The sequence below is a fragment of the Lethenteron reissneri genome, chromosome 48 (genome assembly GCF_015708825.2).
Source record: "Lethenteron reissneri isolate LAM-NWPU_2019-01 chromosome 48, ASM1570882v1, whole genome shotgun sequence".
Lineage (NCBI taxonomy): Eukaryota > Metazoa > Chordata > Hyperoartia > Petromyzontiformes > Petromyzontidae > Lethenteron > Lethenteron reissneri.
In genome coordinates, this window is record NC_083826.1 from 4,810,744 (window position 1) to 4,827,989 (window position 17,246).

Consider the following 17,246-nt stretch of genomic DNA (forward strand, 5'->3'; position numbering starts at 1 on the left):
TGAAACACCACCAAGCTTGGAGCGTATATTTAAGCTGGTTTGGAGGGGGGGGGGGAAGAAGAGCGCCTTGACAAAATAATTAGCAAATCAAGAGGAATTTAGCACAAGTACAATCTTAAACTCGCCATTCTCCTGCATCCGCCTGCTTGTGTCACCATCAACAAAGATGCCACCGCCAAAGCCTTAAGAGAGGCTATTGGGCCAAGTGCTGTTAGCGTGTAGCGGCACCTATGAAGGCCGTCGGGTGGGGTAACCAACACCACGCCCGGCCGCCTTTGTCTCCCCAGTGGCGATGTTTACACATCTCATTCGACGCCGAGTCGACCTAGGGGAGGCCCAGGACCGGTTAAGACAATCGTCACCGGTGTTGGCCGCGAGCGGGGATGAGTTTGTAGCCGCGAAACGCTACGCCACCGCTTCCCCACCAACCACCATCAACAACAACAACAACCATCAACAACAACAACCACCACCGACCCTACAACCCTCACAAGAGCCCCACAACCGACCCGCCCTCACCCGCCATCACCGACCCGACCATCTCGCTCGCTCACCCGCAGGCTGAGGTGATGCTTGCGCGCCTCGCCGGTACGCAGAGCGAGGCCGAGGAGAACGAGTGGCGTGAGGAGACGCAGAGGAGAGGCAGGAGGACGACGACAGGCTGCTGTTGTTGTTGCTGTTGCTGCTGCTACGACGCTTGCAAGTGACAGCGGCCATGGCGAAGCGACTCTCTCGCTCCGTCTCTGTGCGTCGTGTGGGTGACGCGAAGCCCCGCCCCTCTACGTGTGATTGGCTGCGCGAGCCCCACGTGACGGCTCACGCGAGCCAATTGGGGGTGGGGGTGACGTGGGGGCGGGCGTGACGCGAAACGAGGGTGGCCGGATGTGTCGCCTCGTGGTGGTGGGGGGTGGGGTGACGTGGGGGGGGGGGATGAGGTGGGGGGGGTGACGTGGGGGGGGGGTGACGTGGGGGGGGGATGAGGTGGGGGGGGTGACGTGGGGGGGGTGACGTGGGGGGGGGATGAGGTGGGGGGGGATGAGGTGGGGGGGGTGACGTGGGGGGTGGGGTGACGTGGGGGGGGATGAGGTGGGGGGGGGGGTGACGTGGGGGGGGGGGTGACGTAGGGGGTTTGGGGAGGGTGGGGGGGGGTGACGTGGGTGGGGGGATGAGGGGGTGGGGGTGACGTTGGGGTTGGGGGTGACGTGGGGGGGGGGTGACGTGGAGGGTTGGGGGGTGACGTGGGGGGGGTGACGTGGGGGGGGTGACGTGGGGGGGGTGACGTGGAGGGTTGGGGGTGACGTGGGGGGGGGGGGGATGAGGTGGGGGGGGGGTGACGTGGAGGGTTTGGGGGGGGTGACGTGGGGGGGGATGAGGTGGGGGTGACGTTGGGGTTGGGGGTTACGTGGGGGGGGGGGGGACGTGGGGGGTTGGAGGGGTTGACGTGGGGGGGTTTGGGGGGGAGACGTGGCGGGTTTGGGGGGTTGGAGGGGGTGACGTGGGGGGGTTGGGGGGGGAGCGGTGGCGCAGCAGTTAGCGCGGCTAGCCCCATGAACCCGGCAGAGGAGCCAAGCTGAGGATCAGAAATTATTATTGATAAGAATATTTATCTGCATTGGAGGAATCCGATGAGCTATGAAGCTTTTTTTCCACATATGTCCAGTAGGGGCATGTCAGAATGTTACGACAACAAATAATACAATAAGTATAACCCGTAAAAACTACGTTTTTCACTATAAATCCTTTATATGCGTGGCGGCTAGAGTCCTCTCGTCCTCTGGCTTGAGTCTGAGTCGACCTAGGGGAGGCCCAGATGATTGTCTGCCACCATTAAGCAATTGGTAATTCAATATTTAAAAAAAATTCCCTAAACAGTGTAAAATTTTGGAAAAAATTTTTCACGAAGATTAATTGTCACGCACAACGAGTCTGTGTGGAAAATGTCAGCTCGATTGGATCACGGGAAGTGGGTTAAAAAACGACCGAAAGATTTGCACGGTCGTAAGCAAGCAAGCAAGCACGCAAGCACGCAAGCAAGCAAGCGAACTTAATATAAAGGATTTAAAAAGACGATAAGAGTGCAAATTATAGGCAAAGTAAACAAATCACTTTAAACATATGTGCAAATAAAACTGAACTATATTTGATCTTACTAGGTAAGGCCCACTGAGCCAACACAAGTGGCGATTATCTGAACCGGTCCTGGGCCTCCCCTAAGTCGACTCAGACTCAAAATTAGTACCTGGTTGCAGTGTGTAGTTAAACATCGCCGCTAGGGAGACAAAGGCGGCCGGGCGTGGTGTGTCAAAGAATAAAAAGTGGACTGTGCATTATCCAAACATTCCATCAGCTATACGCCCAGTACCCCACGAAGAAGGACTGTCGGTTCCTCATGCAGCAGAATCATTCTCACTTGAGTCAGACGAGGAAGAGGATGAAACTTCTGGTCCTGAACCATCAAGGTCACATGACCCATATTTTCTCCCATCCTCCTCTGAACCACACCTTATAACACAAGGTGACAGTGGCGGCTCCTGCAAAATCTCTCAGGGGGGGCAAATGTCTGGATGATTGATAAGGATAAGGTCCACCCATGCAATGGATAAATTAACAGCTTAAGCATGTAAAGGCAACTTCACTTCTTTAATATTAATGCAAAATAAAGTGACTCTTACAATACATCTTGTTTGTTTCTATACTCACTATTATTACAATCCACTCAGTTTCTTTTATTAAAGATTCCACTAGGTGGCGACAAATAATATTGTTGGATGAAATGTGCTTACGTATGATGACGTAAGCACGTTAGGGCGAGCCCTCCCGGAAGCCATAGAGAATGCGTTGCAGCGCCCCGGTTCGAAAAAAAACATCTTTGAATGTAAGTCTATGGGAACACTCGGGGCGATTCTCAGCCGGGGTGAAATCGCCCAAAAAGAGGCGGTACTCCACAGAACGTAGCATGACGCTGATTGGACTATATCCAGAGGCACAGTAACGCCTAGCGTAACTCTGTGGTTTAATGACATTGGTGGTGCGTCGCCCAATCGCGCTAATGAAGAAACCGCCCCTGCAAGGTGAACTGAAAGACCTTGTCAGGGATTTGGAACTACCCAAGAGTAAGGCAGAGCTGTTGGGCTCCAGACTGCAGCAGTGGGATCTCCTGGCAGGTGATGTTTGGGTTTCCATGTTCCGTGACCGTCAAAAGGATCTTGTCCTATTCTTCTTCATGGAAGGTGATCTTGTAGCCTGCAACAACATCGATGGTGTGATAGCAGCCCTCAACATCGTTCATGATCCAGATGAGTGGAGACTATTCATTGATTAATCGAAGATGAGACTTAAAGCTGTTTTGCTCCATAATGGCAATATTTTGCCATCAATTCCAGTTGGTCAAGCAGTCCATATGAAGGAAACCTATGACAACATGAAACATCTTTTGAGGTGCATACACTATGACCAACATCAGTGACAGCTTTGTGGCGATTTGAAGGTTGTTGCTCTCTTGCTTGGTCTGCAGACTGGATAGACAAAGTACTGCTGTTTTCTCTTGTGAGAGATTCCGACTACATCAAGATAGGTTGGCCCGTCCGACAGTCATTGGAGCCTGTGAGGAAAAGTGTTCAGTATCCACCACTTGTTCGATCAAGGAAGATTTTGTTACCACCCTTACTCATCAAGCTGGGTCTGATAAAAAAACTTTGTCAAAGCCATGGACAAAACACAAGCAGCTTTCAAGTACCTACGTGGAAAATTTACAAGGATAAGTGAAGCTAAGATAAAGGAAGGTGTCTTTGTTGGCCCTCAGATTCGTGAACTTCTTCGAGATGATACATTTGACAGTGCACTGCGTGGCAAGGAAAAGACGGCATGGAACGCCTTCCAGTTAGTGGAAAAAAGTTTTTCTCGGAAACAACAAGGCAGACAACTACAGCGAGTTGGTGGAAAACCTCAAGGCATACAAAAGCCTTGGTTGCAACATGTCAGTAAAAATACATTTTTGCACTCTCATCTAGATTTGTTCACCCCAAACTGCGGAGCAGTGAGCATGGCAAGCGATTTCACCAGGACATTGCAACAATGGAGAAACGCTATCAGGGCAAATGGAGCCCATAAATGCTTGTAGACTATTGCTGTACAGTGATAAGAGATGTTACATTTAATGAATACAAGAGACAAGTCATGAAGCACCGAGTAGACACTGAATAAGGACTAAACTATGTACTTATACATAATAGTGTTTTTCCTCCTTTTTTATATAACCCTTTTGTTGATTTTTTAAGTGTTACATGAACAGGGCAGGTGACATGTTATCATATAAAGCAACCATAAACACATGAAAAGACATAGGTTTACAATTTATGAGTAAAACTCTATCTACACAATATACATAGACATACATTTTTTAAACTTAAATATCATGGGAACAGTAGCCAATCAGTTGTTTTAAGTGTAATATTTTAATTCGGCACATCAAAATCCATAACAGCACATTTTATCTCTGAAGCAAACGACGTCTAAAAAATTGTAGACCAGTGTTACTGGACCTCTGTGAATACTTCTGGACATCTGTGAAAAAGAGTTTTAAAGCTCATCGGATTCCTCCCGTATCAATAAATATTCTGATATTCTGATTAGACCCAGGTGGACTAAACCGGTACAATATACACTATGAGACCTTGTATAAAGGTGTCAGTTTTTGTACCAGTTGAAAGGGTAAAAACCTATTACTACGGTACAATATGCTTGCTTAAACACATTCTGCTGGATAATATTGGTCTGGGCAGGTTAGAAAGTTACGGTAAAGTTAAGTAGAAGGGAAATAAAAAAAATTAAACAATAAAATTCTCACGACGTTTCGACTTTACCGAAAGAACCAAGAATATGAATCCCTGCAATCACGAAAGCTTTAAATCGAAATATAAGACCTCCTCCTGCACCTAGCCTGGCACATCAGTCAATGCACAGCACCCGAGTCTCGTGACCTACTTGCCATCAACTTCACGCCATATGCCTCGGTGTGCACCTAGCCTGGCACAAGCGCTGTTGTGACAGGAATCGATGTCAGAAGGTATTACAAAGATCCAGCTTTTATTATTACAAAGATCCAGCTTTTATTATTATTAATATTTTTTTGGAATAGCAATAATTTATTTGAACAACAGCCGCAATTTTCTGATTAAAAAAACATTTTTATAAATAAAATATTCTGTAATAAATTGTCAAAAAAAATCGATCCATGAATTTGTTAACATTTAAACTGAATATTTATTGGGGGACATGGAATCGACTCCGCGCGCATGCGCAGCAGTGCCCCAAGCCAGCGGAGGGAGCCTCTAGTCGCGGCTGCCTCGCGAAAGACGCCGGTAACATCAGAGCCACGGAGGAGGTTGGTGGACGACGAGGTGGACGACTAGGTGGACGACTAGGTGGACGACGAGGTGGACGACGAGGTGGAGAAGGAGGAGCAAACAAGAGGAGGAATAAAAGCCATCACGGTGCGTGGAGCATGTGTGTCGTCCCCGATCACACGCGGTGGTTTAGCTCTTCTTCCACCGGTTTCCTTGTCACGCATCTTAAGAGGAATACACGAAATGGGTCCTTCGTGTTCGTATCGGAGAGAGAAAATAAAGACCGTGTGTTTGGTTAAGATATAACAACAGCTGGGAAACTGCACACAACACACACACACAGACACCGCGGGCGTGCACGATGTGAATGGGAGGTGGGAGGTGGGTGGACCCTGTTAGAGATGTCACGGGTGAACAGAGACGGTGAGTTAGGTAGCTCGTTCAACGTTAAGTCGGGAAAGCTTTAAACTCACTTTAATATTAAACTTTTACCTGATCCCCGTTAGTGTATATGTTGGAGGGGGGGGGGGTGCAAACTTAACTATTCTGGCCTCTCTTGTGTGCCATGCAGAAGGACCATTGCCTGGAACGTCACTTGTTGTATTTCTCTACAAGGCAGAGTTAGCGGCGCTGGTGTTTAGTTCGTGTTTAGTTCGTGTTAAGTTCGTGTTTTAGCTGTGCACCGCTACCAATTGCACACTTATCACCTACAATCCTGTGCGATTGCCTTTCCCAATGCGGATAAGCGAGTTGCTCGACGTTCCCGGCCGCGATTGGTCCGCGCGCTGTCACGTGGGGTGCCTCGAGCCAATGGCGTGCGCGCTTCGGCAGCGCGGTGCTTGTGCGGACTACGATGTCTAACGCGTGGGTTCAAAGGCCCAAAACGCTCAAGCGGCCAGTAACAAACGGCACTCTTCAGTGTGATTCACGAGAATGATCGCGCCTCTTGTATTGAGCAAAGTTGTAATGATTTGGTGTGGGAGGGCGGGGGAGAAGAGACGATTGGGAGAAGATTGCGGTCGGTGTATGGGTGGGTGAGAGAGTGGGTGGGTGAGGGAGTGAGTGTGTGGGTGAGAGGGTATGTGGATGAGTGGGTGAGTGGTTTGGTGAGGGAGTGAGTGTGTGGGTGGATAAGTGGTTGGGTGAGAGGGTGAGTGTGTGGGTGTATGGGTGGGTGGGTGAGAGAGTGAGTGGGTGAGTGTGTGGGTGAGGGTGAGTGAGTATGTGGATGAGTGGGTTAGTGGTTTGGTGAGGGATTGAGTGTGTCGGTGGATACGTGGTTGGGTGAGAGGGTGAGTAAGTTTGTGGGTGAATGGGTGGGTGGGTGAGAGGGTGAGTGTGTGGGTGAGAGAGGGTGAGAGTGTGAGTCGGTGGGTTAGAGGGTGAGCCGGTGCGTGAGTGAGTATGTGGGTGAGTGGTTTGGTGAGGGAGTGAGTGTGTGGGTGAGTGGGTGGGTGTGTGAGAGAGTGAGTTGGTGAGGGTGAGTGAGTATGTGGATGAGTGGGTGAGTGGTTTGGTGAGGGTGAGAGTGAGTGGGTGAGGGGTTTGGTGAGGGAGTGTGTGGGTGGATAAGTGGTTTGGTGAGAGAGTGAGTCGGTGGGTGAGTGAGTATGTGGATGAGTGGTTTGGTGAGGGAGTGTGTGGGTGGGTGGATTAGTGGTTGGGTGAGAGGGTGAGTAAGTGTGTGGGTGTATGAGAGAGTGAGTCGGTGGGTATGTGGATGAGTGGTTTGGTGACGGAGTGAGTGTGTGGATGAATGGGTGGGTGAGTGTGTGCGAGGGAGGGAGGGAGTGAGTGGGTGGGTGAGAGAGTGAGTGGGTGAGAGAGTGAGTGGGTGAGTAAGTGTGTTGGTGGGAGTGAGTGTGTGGGTGAATGGGTAGGTGAGTGTGTGGGTGAATGGGTAGGTGAGTGTGTGCCAGGGAGGGAGTGAGTGTGTGCGAGTGAGCGCGTGGGTGGGTGGGTGGGTAATGTGGGTGAGTGAATGAGTTTTTAAGTGTGTGGGTGGATGAGTGAATTGTGGGGAGCAGTAGTGTCGCGGTCAGAGCCCTCCGCTCACGGCCACCAACACCAGTGACGATAATCTGGACCAGTCCCGGGTCTTCTCTAGGTCGACTCAGCCTTAAATGAGTACCTGGTGCGGTGTGTATAAACATAAGCACTGGGGGAGGCGAGGCGGTTGGGTGCGGATTGATTATGGCTGACGATATAAAGGATGAACAATGCGACAAGCAACTGGATGAGGATCTACCCACACCATGCAGGTCGTGCAGGGTGGGTTATTTAACCATACTTCACCACGGGAGCATAGGCGTAGAACAGATACACAGGACAGCAATTGATGTTTCGGCACTGGCCTCTTGTTGCCCGCCACACAAGACAGACACCATCAAAGTTACGGAGGTAAACAACATGAACCAAATTTTTATCTCAAGCTTTCGTGACTGCAGGGATTCATATACTTGGTTCTTTCGGTAAAGTCACGTAGAAGGGAAACAATAAAATAATAAAAATATAAATACAATTATCACGACGTTTCGACTGCAATACAAGCAATCATCATCAGGTGTGAAATCCACAGCAAGAAAATAAAAAAAAATTGGCGTTTTTTTCTTGACGTCAGCACCACGGACAGTGAACACTTAAGCATCTGACATCAGTGAAAGCCCAGAGAATAATAATGACAGTAATAATAGTTTTATCGTATGCGGTGTCGTTCATGCATAACGCATCCCAAAGCGCTGAACTTCACGACGCCCGAGCGAAGATAATTTTTTGGTCACCAGAAAAAATTTACTGAACTGTTTGGCGTTGTCAATGACGAACGCGGCAGAGTATTTGCAGCTTCTAAACTGCTGCCAACAAAACCCCCTGAAATAGTTGCGATTTGGGCACTTGACATATTCTGGGAGTTCATATCCTGGTCAGGCAGTGACGTTGCGTGGTTAGCATGTGCCATGGTGGAAGTAATTAAATGCCCCTCCCCTCTTCATCGCCCGTAGGCTGCCGTGCAATTGCACCGCCTGCATACTCGAGAGCTACATCACCACGGGTGTAGGCTCAATCCATCATTCCTCCAGGGTCAACGACATGAGCGACGCCCTGTGGGAAGTTGACAGAGGCTTGGTTGTATTGACACTGCCTCTCGTTATGGGAACGTGGAATTTCCGCTCGCTGGTCTAAGGACCACCAACGCTGAAGAGGTTCACCTCCACTTTTGACTCGGATTGCCATTGGTGCGCGGAGTGCTCACGCTTGCTCGGAAAGAATAATATCTTATTTGCGTGGCCGATATTGATGATTGTAGATCAACGGCTGTGACATCGATGAAGTTGAGCAAGATGATTGTGTCGGAAGTAGCGGAGTGTATCCCAGTGATGATGTCACTCCAGTATTTGTGAATCGGCATTCGGTCGTTGTATGTTCCATGGTCTGTTCTTGTGACGACAGTCTCCGCACACCGTCGGGAGATTTTGTAATTTTCCATTTTAGGATTCAAATGAATGAGCAACACTAAATGTAATAAGAGTGTCGACTTAAATAAGTCCAGCTGTAAAATGCTAGTTCATTTGCGTTAATGGAGAGAATGTTTGTTACATTTAATGTTTTGTTTATTTTCTAACAGTGCTGTGGCGTTCAAGCAAAGACCAGGCCATCAATCGTCACCTCTTTAAGAAAGAAACGAGCATCTGGGCAACGGTTCTGCTCTGACCGAGACTGAAGCAGAGGTGCAAGGAGACGCAGAGCGCGTGTGAGGAGGAGGAGAAGGAGGAGGAGAGGGAGAGAGATTCGTGGAGGGACAGCAGAACCCCGGAGGGTGGGAGGAGACATGGCGTCTAGCAGCGGCACCGATGACGACCTCACCATCCCACGCGCAGCCATCAACAAACTCATCAAGGTCTGGCCTTCAACTGCTTGGAACACAAGCAGCATGCACACACACACATAGCATGCACACACACACATAGCATGCACACACACACGCAGCATGCACACACACACATAGCCGCTCGTGATACGGACCCTTCCCTGCTGGGGCGTTGTCCCTTCAGTTCGCAAAAGATCCAAAAAGTTCAGGTTGTATATGGACACGGAAATCTAAACCTGCCCCTAACCTTCAACGCTTAACCCGCACACATGTAGTTGAGAACAGGTGTTTGTTGGTGGGAACAAATAACTGTTCACCCAGTGGCACACATTTTCGGGGGACTTGATGTTCATTTAGACCAGTGTGTCTTAAGAAATGGTTTTGTCCACTTGGTCAGTTCACCTGTTTGTTCGTCTTCTGTTGTGTTTTCGAGTTGTACTGCGTGTTGTTCAGCTTGATGTGTACGTATGAAGTGATGTTCGGTGTTCCGCCTGATGTCTGACGTGCGCTGGGGAGCTTCACCAGTCCTTATTAAACTCCCAGCACTTGAAGCGGTATAACCCGTAAGCCCAACCATGAAAACCTACAGAGTGGCATTTATTCTAGATTTGAAGTTTTCGTGACTGCAAGTGTCCATACTCTTTGTTTTTTTTAGTAAAGTCACGTAGGTAAAAAATAAATTATAAATAAATTAAATCACACAGAGTAGAGTAGCATTTGTTCTTTCATGGCTTATTTACTCACCGTGGACCGTCTGGGTTCCATCCCCCCCCCCCTCCACCACCACCTGTCACCTTGCGAAGGAGCTGCTGCCCAATGTCCGTGTTGCCAACGACGCGCGCGAACTCGTGGTGTCATGTTGCACCGAGTTCATCCACCTCATCTCCTCCGAGGCCAACGACATCTGCAACAAGTCGGAGAAGAAGACCATCTCCCCGGAGCACGTCATCAAAGGTGACGCCCGCAAATCGGGGCCGTAGCGATTTTCTTCTGCTAAATTTTAAGTTTTGAGTGTAACCTCCTGGGGCGCCACGGTGGCGAGATGTTAACTACGTCGCCTGGTGAGTTCGATGCCGACCCTGATGCCTGTATATTTGGAGTTTGCATGTTCTCCCCTTGGTGTTTTTAGATGTGGAGTATTTGCTTGCTATAAATTTCCACGCGATGATCCACTCTGTTGAGCTATCATTTGTAGCCAGGTCTCTTCTGAAAAAGAGCTTTATAGCTCAGTGGACCTTACCTGGTTAAATAAAAATAGTCGATGGTTAGTTTTTTAAAATCAAAAGTCATCTTCATTTAAATGCACGTGTCGCGAGTGTGTTCGTCGGGCACGATGTCCGACATTTTGCTCCGCCCACCAGAAGCTCCTCGGACAGTTGTACGGCACAACCTAGAAATCCCCACGTGGTTACTTAGTTATCGGGGTACGTCCGCGAGCATCGCAACATGTCCTGACGTGTTTCTGCCCCCCCCCCACCTGCACCACCACCCTCGCGCTCAGCGTTGGAGAGCCTGGGGTTCGGCGCCTACATAGGCGAGGTGAAGGCCGTGCTGCAGGAGTGCAAGACGGTGGCGCTCAAGCGGCGCAAGGGCAGCTCGCGCCTCGAAAACCTCGGCATACCCGAGGAGGAGCTCCTGCGCCAGCAGCAGGAGCTCTTCGCCAAGGTACGGTGACGAGCGTGTACACGTGTGTGTGTGTACACGTGTGTGTGTGTGTGTGTACACGTGTGTGTGTGTGTGTGGGGAGCGGTCGTGTCGTGGTTAGCACGCCGCGCTACAAATCCGGTAAACCCGAGTTCGATGCCCACTCGTGGCCTACACCAGTGACGAATATCTGAACCAGTCCTGGGCCTCCCCTAGGTTGACTCGGTCTCAAATGAGTACCTGGTGCGGTGTGTAAACATCGCCACTAGGGAGACAAAGGCGGCCGGGCGTGGTGCTGGCCACCCACCCCCTCGTGTGCCGTGCCAGCCTTCATAGGTGCTGTCCAACAGTACTTGCCCCAAAAGTCTGGTAAGGCTATATGGGGGCACTTTGTATTGTGTGTGTAGGCGCAGGCAAGTAAGCAGGCAGGCATAAACACAAAATACAGTGGTACCTCGGTATACGTCGTTAATTCGTTCCAGAAGGTAGGACTTATACCGAAAATGACGTCCACCAAACGCATTTTTCCCATAAGAAATAAAGGGAAAGGAAATAATCCATTCCAGAGTATAAGAAATTATATTTTATATGGCATATTATACATTAATGGGGTTGTATAAAATAATTTAGACACTACTTATTATGGTCCACACCCGAGACAGCTTTCCTTAGAGTCTAGTCTCACATGGTGTTGGCCTTTTGGCATCATCTGGTGCAACACCATGTGAGACTAGGCTCTAAGGCAGGGGTCGGCAACCTACGGCTCCGGAGCCGCATGCGGCTCTTTACGGGCTGCTTCTTGACGATATGTACGTATGTACAGTATGTACTCAGATGCATTGCGGCTCTTGAAATACTGAATTTTGTACCGAATTGGAAAGAAATGGCTCTTCTTGTTATTTTGGTTGCCGACCCCTGCTCTAAGGAAAGCTGTCTCGGGTGTGGACCAATCAACTTCAAGGACAGTGCATACATTATCAGAGTTATGTTTTTTGTTTGCATTATGACTGCAGGTATTGTGGTCTATGCAAAAACAGGTGTCAGTTTTGTTGCCAGATAAAAGGGTAAAAAACCAATTATCATATTTTTTCTTCTGGCAAATGAGGTTCCAATGGTGTAAACGTGTTGAGTTGTTTTGTAATTTAAAAAAATAATAATTCGGCAGTGACCAATCACCTCTGTGCCCCCGTTCTCGTGTGGTCGTGCAGGCAAGACAGCAGCAGGCGGAGATTGAGCAGCAGCAGTGGCTTCAGATGCAGCAGGCGGCTCTGCAGGCGCAGCAGGCAGCCGCGAGCAGTGCGGCAGCCACCCAACAGGGGTCCTCGCAGGGGGACGACGACGATGACATGTGATTGGTCGAAAAGTGTTACGGTCGCTTGCATACGTGTGTGTGTGTGCGCGCGCGCGGCATGTGTATGTGTGCGTGAGAATGCGTGTGTGTGTGTGCATTTACTGATATAAACTCAGATCGTGATACAGGACACGGTGTGTTCTGGGTCTGCAGCCTCGAACTCGATAATTGCAGGTTTAAGGAGGAGCAGCTGTGAGCAACGGTGGATCGCTCTACACTAAAAACCCGCGCGATCGTGCGGTGGCGGGTTCTTTTTAACGACGCAGCGGAAGGAGGCGTCAAGTCGAAGGGGAGCCAGGGGGGGGGAGTGGGTTGGGGTGTTGGGAGAGGGCGCCGTTTGCTTGAGTTCAAATTACTCCAGGGTATTCGTGCGTTATCTTGTTTAGCTCCCCCCCCCCCCCCCCCCCCGTGTTCTCGGGTTCTGCGTCTCGTTTGACGCGTGACGTCTCGGACATTTCCTTCCACCTGCCGGAGGCGTCTTTGGAAGACTTTAATTCACCTCGTGAAGACGCTTCCCCACCCCCCCCCCCCCCACTTCTCCTTCCCCAGCACGTGTCGCGAAACATCGGACATCGTGCCGAACAAAGCGTGGCACAGCCCGAAAGCGCACGGGAGAGAGCGCTGTGGGTTCAAATGGCTCATCCGTTGAGTGTTATCGGAGGGTGTTAATGCTGCTGCTGCTAAAATGAATTCCTCCGATAGCGTTGAGTGCGCGTGAGCGTTCGGCCAAGTGACCGAGCAAGAGAAAATCGCGCAGAGGCCTTTTGCGTTACTTGGGCGACGTTTGCCCGACTCGGAACTTTCGCGCCAAGACTCGTCCGTTCATTTATACGAGGAAAGAACTTATTTAAGAGTTTTACGATGTTTTAACTTTTTGATCCGACTGTAATATTAACTGTGGGCTTTTTTAATGCACCTCGCAGTGTCGTACAAACGTAATCACTGGAGGGCGAGGTGACGGCTGCGGTGTTTCTAGGTGTCTACTCATTCACAATACTGAATATAGTTTGTTTTAGTTCCCCCCACCCCCACACCCTCTTCTGTCACCATGTTTCATTTTCCAGTAAAATTTCTGGAGCCTCAAGAGTTGTATTGTCAGGCAATAAACGATGTCGAACGTGCGTTACCGCGCGGGCGAAACGCGCCGGAGACTGTGGTAAGGATTCGTACGTCCATCGATGAGTATTCGATCCCTGAGCTCGCGAGGCAGCGTGCGATGAATCGCGCGTGTCGTTGTTCGTTGGGGCATCCCGCGTGCCACGGCCACCGCCGCCACCCTTGCGGCCGCGAAATGCCGCTTTTGACCATTTACCGCAATCGTGCGACGAAAAATATATCTTGGGAGTTCAATAAGCGGTGGCGAGCTTGCGACAATTCACAGATTCGCTTGCTGGGTTGAATTCTTACGTACCTCGTGCACAATGGAAGCTATATAGCATTGTCTGACCTTTGATCAAATTAACCGTGTTCTTCACTCATTGTACGTTCACGTGGAGTAAGTTTGATTTTTAGCAGTTTTCTTTTTTTAAGTGAATAGCTGGTTGATGTCTGGCATTAAAGACTCGTGTGCGGTCATCCCAGCCACTCTGATTGTAAAAAGGCCGCATCTCGGTACAAAGTGTTCGCTTTGCCAAATATCTCACGAGGGCTTCGTGGCGTGCACAATGAGAAGATCCACTCCTCGACGTTGCCGTTTGACGTGTTGCAATCCGTTTGAAATCGAGGTTTGCCGTGTGCGTACGCGACGTAACAATGTCTTTGTAGCTGATCAAGAAATGGCCCTGGTACAGTCCCTGTGACATTGCTCGCACTCTTACGATCCAATTCACCTTTTTGAGCACGGCGCAGGAGTCGGCGCAAAGGGCGATGATGGTCTTTTATGCATTTTACGAACACCGTTGAATAGCTGGAAGGATGTTGATTGTTGCTGATGATTGGTGACCGGCTTGAGACCAACAACTCTGTACATGTGAGAGCCTTTACGTATATGTATGTTGAACTTCTTTCGGACCGTACGTAGCCAAACGCGCTTATCGGAGGTGCGGGAAAATCACAGGCGACTCCAACCTAGAATGGGAAACCCAGGTTCTCGGAGTTGCTGCCTCATCGTGCCGATGTTTCTGACAGCGGTATATTTAGATTTGTATACACACATATATAACTGTTACGTATGTGGGATGCTGCGACAGTGGTGTAAAAGTCATCGATCCAGAGGTCACCGGTACGGTTCTATTTCACGGCACCGCAGTTCAAACGAAGGTGCGAGTGTCCGGAATCCCCACGTCTCTGTTACACCCAGCAGCGTAGATGGGCGCGTGTGTGCGTATGTACATTGAACTTCTTAAGCACCGTACATGGCCGACCGTGCAACTCGGAGGTGTGAGGAAAATGCAAAAAAAAAAACTAAATCTGGTTGCGTGTGGTGGGCTAAAGTCTAATGGGTACTCTTAAACTCTTCCAAAACATCTATCCGTCGTGGAAGAGTAGGCGAATGTACCCTCGAGCGCTCTCTAGTGGAGATGTTTCTGCTTGCAGTGGTGTAAGCAATTGCCTCCTGGGCTGCAACCCTTGCCTTTTATACAGTGTGTATATATGCAACCACCCTCTAGCCACTAGAGGCCGCTACATTCACGGGTTTATTGACAAAAAAAGAGAAAAGAATGGATCCTTAAATATTGACCGCGAATGGCGACGGCGCGTTGGGATTTACGAGGGGAGTGGGAAGTGAATCGATGATGGCGAGGGGGTGTGTGGGAAGGCGGCATCGTTTTACAAAGCGAAGTCTATTTCCCATCTTTTCTAGGAGTGCTGTAGAAACGCAACAGCTTTTTTGTGGGCTGGTTGACATTTCGGCGGGTTTCCCCAGAACCCCCGCTTCGTAAAGATATACCGGCACGAATTGTTGAGTACGTCGCATTCGGCAGCCCGTGGTGCGGTCGTGAAGATTGTGTTTTTCCATCGGGCCAGTTGTGTTCAGTCGACGTCTCCGTTGTTCCGTGATGGAGCGAACAGGCCGCATCAAAGACATCCAGAATAGAGGTTTTTTGGGGGTTAGATCGTGTAAATATATGAACGTGTCGTTAAACCCGCCAGCACCTGACACAGCCAACCAGTAAGGGTTGTCACGTAAACAGAACGTGGCCAATTCGTCACTAGTACAGCACACCCGTGCGTTGAAGAGCCAAGCCACAACATTTACAATCTGAGTACAACTCGCTTCATCACGTGACAACCCTTACTAGTTGGTGGTGGCGGGTTTAACGACACATTTATATATTTACGCGATCTAACCCAAAGCAAATATTATGGATGATATTGGTCACGAAAGCCTATGTGTTAAAACGAATCAAAGACAACAACAAAAACAGACGTTACAAACATTATTTCGCAAATTCATATTATGGAACTTATTTATTATTAACCAACGTAGACTAGGAAGGGGTGGATAATTTAGAGCGCGTCATCTGTCTTAATTTCATGTTAAAGTGATCAGGTTTTTTTTACTTGCAGTCGTGTTGGTACCGGGCAGCTTGCTGACCCTTGACCTGTGAGGAGCAGATCATGGGAGCCAGCCTGGCTGGTGGCCTCACATTTTACTGCCTCCCCAGTTAAAAAAAACTTCTCGTGAGAGAAGAAGCAAAAAAAAAACACAACAAGAAGAGAGCTTTGTTTCCAGCAGTTATGTCTCGCGATGTTTTAAAGGGTTTGAAGTTGTGTTTAGTTGAGCGTATCTGCAAAGTGTTTTAACCAATAAAGAGAATGCATTGTTGAAAACGGTGCCTCCCCACCCACCCACGCACCCACCCACCTTTCTGTGTTGTCTGAAATTTAGAGTCTTTATTAAAAAAGAAAAAACTTTTTATCTTTTTGGTTCCCTCGGCCAACGTGTGAGCGATGAAATTTTAACGTAAAACCTTTCGAAAAGGGTTCCCCACCTACCCGAGGGGTTCTACCTTTGGAGATAATCATCGTCTTCTTGGTTCTTTCGGTAAAGTCACGTAGAATGGAAATAATAAAATAATAAAATAAAACATTAAATAATATTTCTTTTATTGAAAATAAAAGATAAAATAATGTTTTTTTATTGAAAATAAAATAAAACATAAAAAATACTGTTTTATTTTATTATGTTTTATTTTATTATTTCCATTCTACGTGACTTTACCGAGAGAACCAAGAAGATGAATCCCTGCAGTCACAAAAGCTTTAAATCGAAATTTAAATCATCGTCTTTGAATTTCTCGCTACGATGGAGGGGCTGTTGTCTGTCATCGCTAAACTGAGTCGTGAACAACAACAAAAACGCCTACGATGGAAATCTAGTTAGTGCTCCAAAATAACACGATGCATAACACTGGTGAGAGAAACTCGCATGTGATGTTGACTAACGTGGTGGGGAGTATGATCAAACAATCGCGACACGGCATTGGGAGATGTTAATCCAGCAGTGTTTTGACAGGACGGAATATCATTATTATTAAACGTTATTAAGGGTAGGCTGTTTGTTCAGTAACAGCCCTGTTTACTCTGTCCACACAAAACAGTTGACTTGTTTATGACACGCTTGTAAATGCGCATAATTGCTCGTGGGACTAGGGGTAACGATGTTGACCGTAATGACAGCCAATTCAGCGCTTTGTATAAAGACCACAGAAAGCCGGCTATTGTCAATAACAGCCGTCCAGCGTGGTGAAGTATGGTCAAACAACCGTCTTGCCCCGTAACCAGGCAGCCCCCGCCAAAAGAATTTTCGTAAAAAACTTTTTTCATGCGAAATGCGGGGATGGCCCACGTGCCTTGTAAAACATTTTTTGTCGTAATACAGAAAAAAAAAGTCCGAATAACTAATATTGTGCCTGCGGTGAAGCATCTTTGCTAAACAACTGCGTCCTTCGACGTTTCGGAACCTGGCCCTGTGCCCGAAGTCGTTCCTGAGGACCGTCGTCATCACCGGCCATGATCTATCCGCTGCCGAATTGAGGCCTCCCCAAGCGCTCCTCATCTCCCCAAGCCATCACCATCTAAGAAATCCACACACACA

The 17,246-nt window shown here is 48.8% G+C and overlaps 2 protein-coding genes across 2 annotated transcripts in view; one reads left to right on the plus strand and one right to left on the minus strand.

Annotated features, from left to right (window-relative positions):
• The window catches only part of LOC133354710 (protein GPR107-like), a 29,849-nt gene extending 27,458 nt beyond the window's left edge, over positions 1-2,391 (minus strand). The window contains exons 1-2 of the mRNA XM_061571762.1: positions 2,368-2,391; positions 555-779 (exon numbers count right to left, since the gene is read on the minus strand). Of these exons, the coding sequence (XP_061427746.1) occupies positions 555-779; positions 2,368-2,391 (249 nt within the window). The remainder of the gene's footprint in view (positions 1-554; positions 780-2,367) is intronic.
• Positions 2,392-5,312: 2,921 nt separating this feature from the next.
• Positions 5,313-16,026, plus strand: DR1 (down-regulator of transcription 1). The gene is made up of 5 exons (XM_061571700.1): positions 5,313-5,492; positions 8,968-9,240; positions 10,014-10,164; positions 10,712-10,875; positions 12,063-16,026. Exons 2-5 carry the CDS (start codon positions 9,172-9,174, stop codon positions 12,204-12,206), a joined length of 528 nt encoding a protein of 175 aa, XP_061427684.1. The 5' UTR covers positions 5,313-5,492; positions 8,968-9,171; the 3' UTR covers positions 12,207-16,026.
• The last annotated feature ends 1,220 nt before the right edge of the window (positions 16,027-17,246 follow it).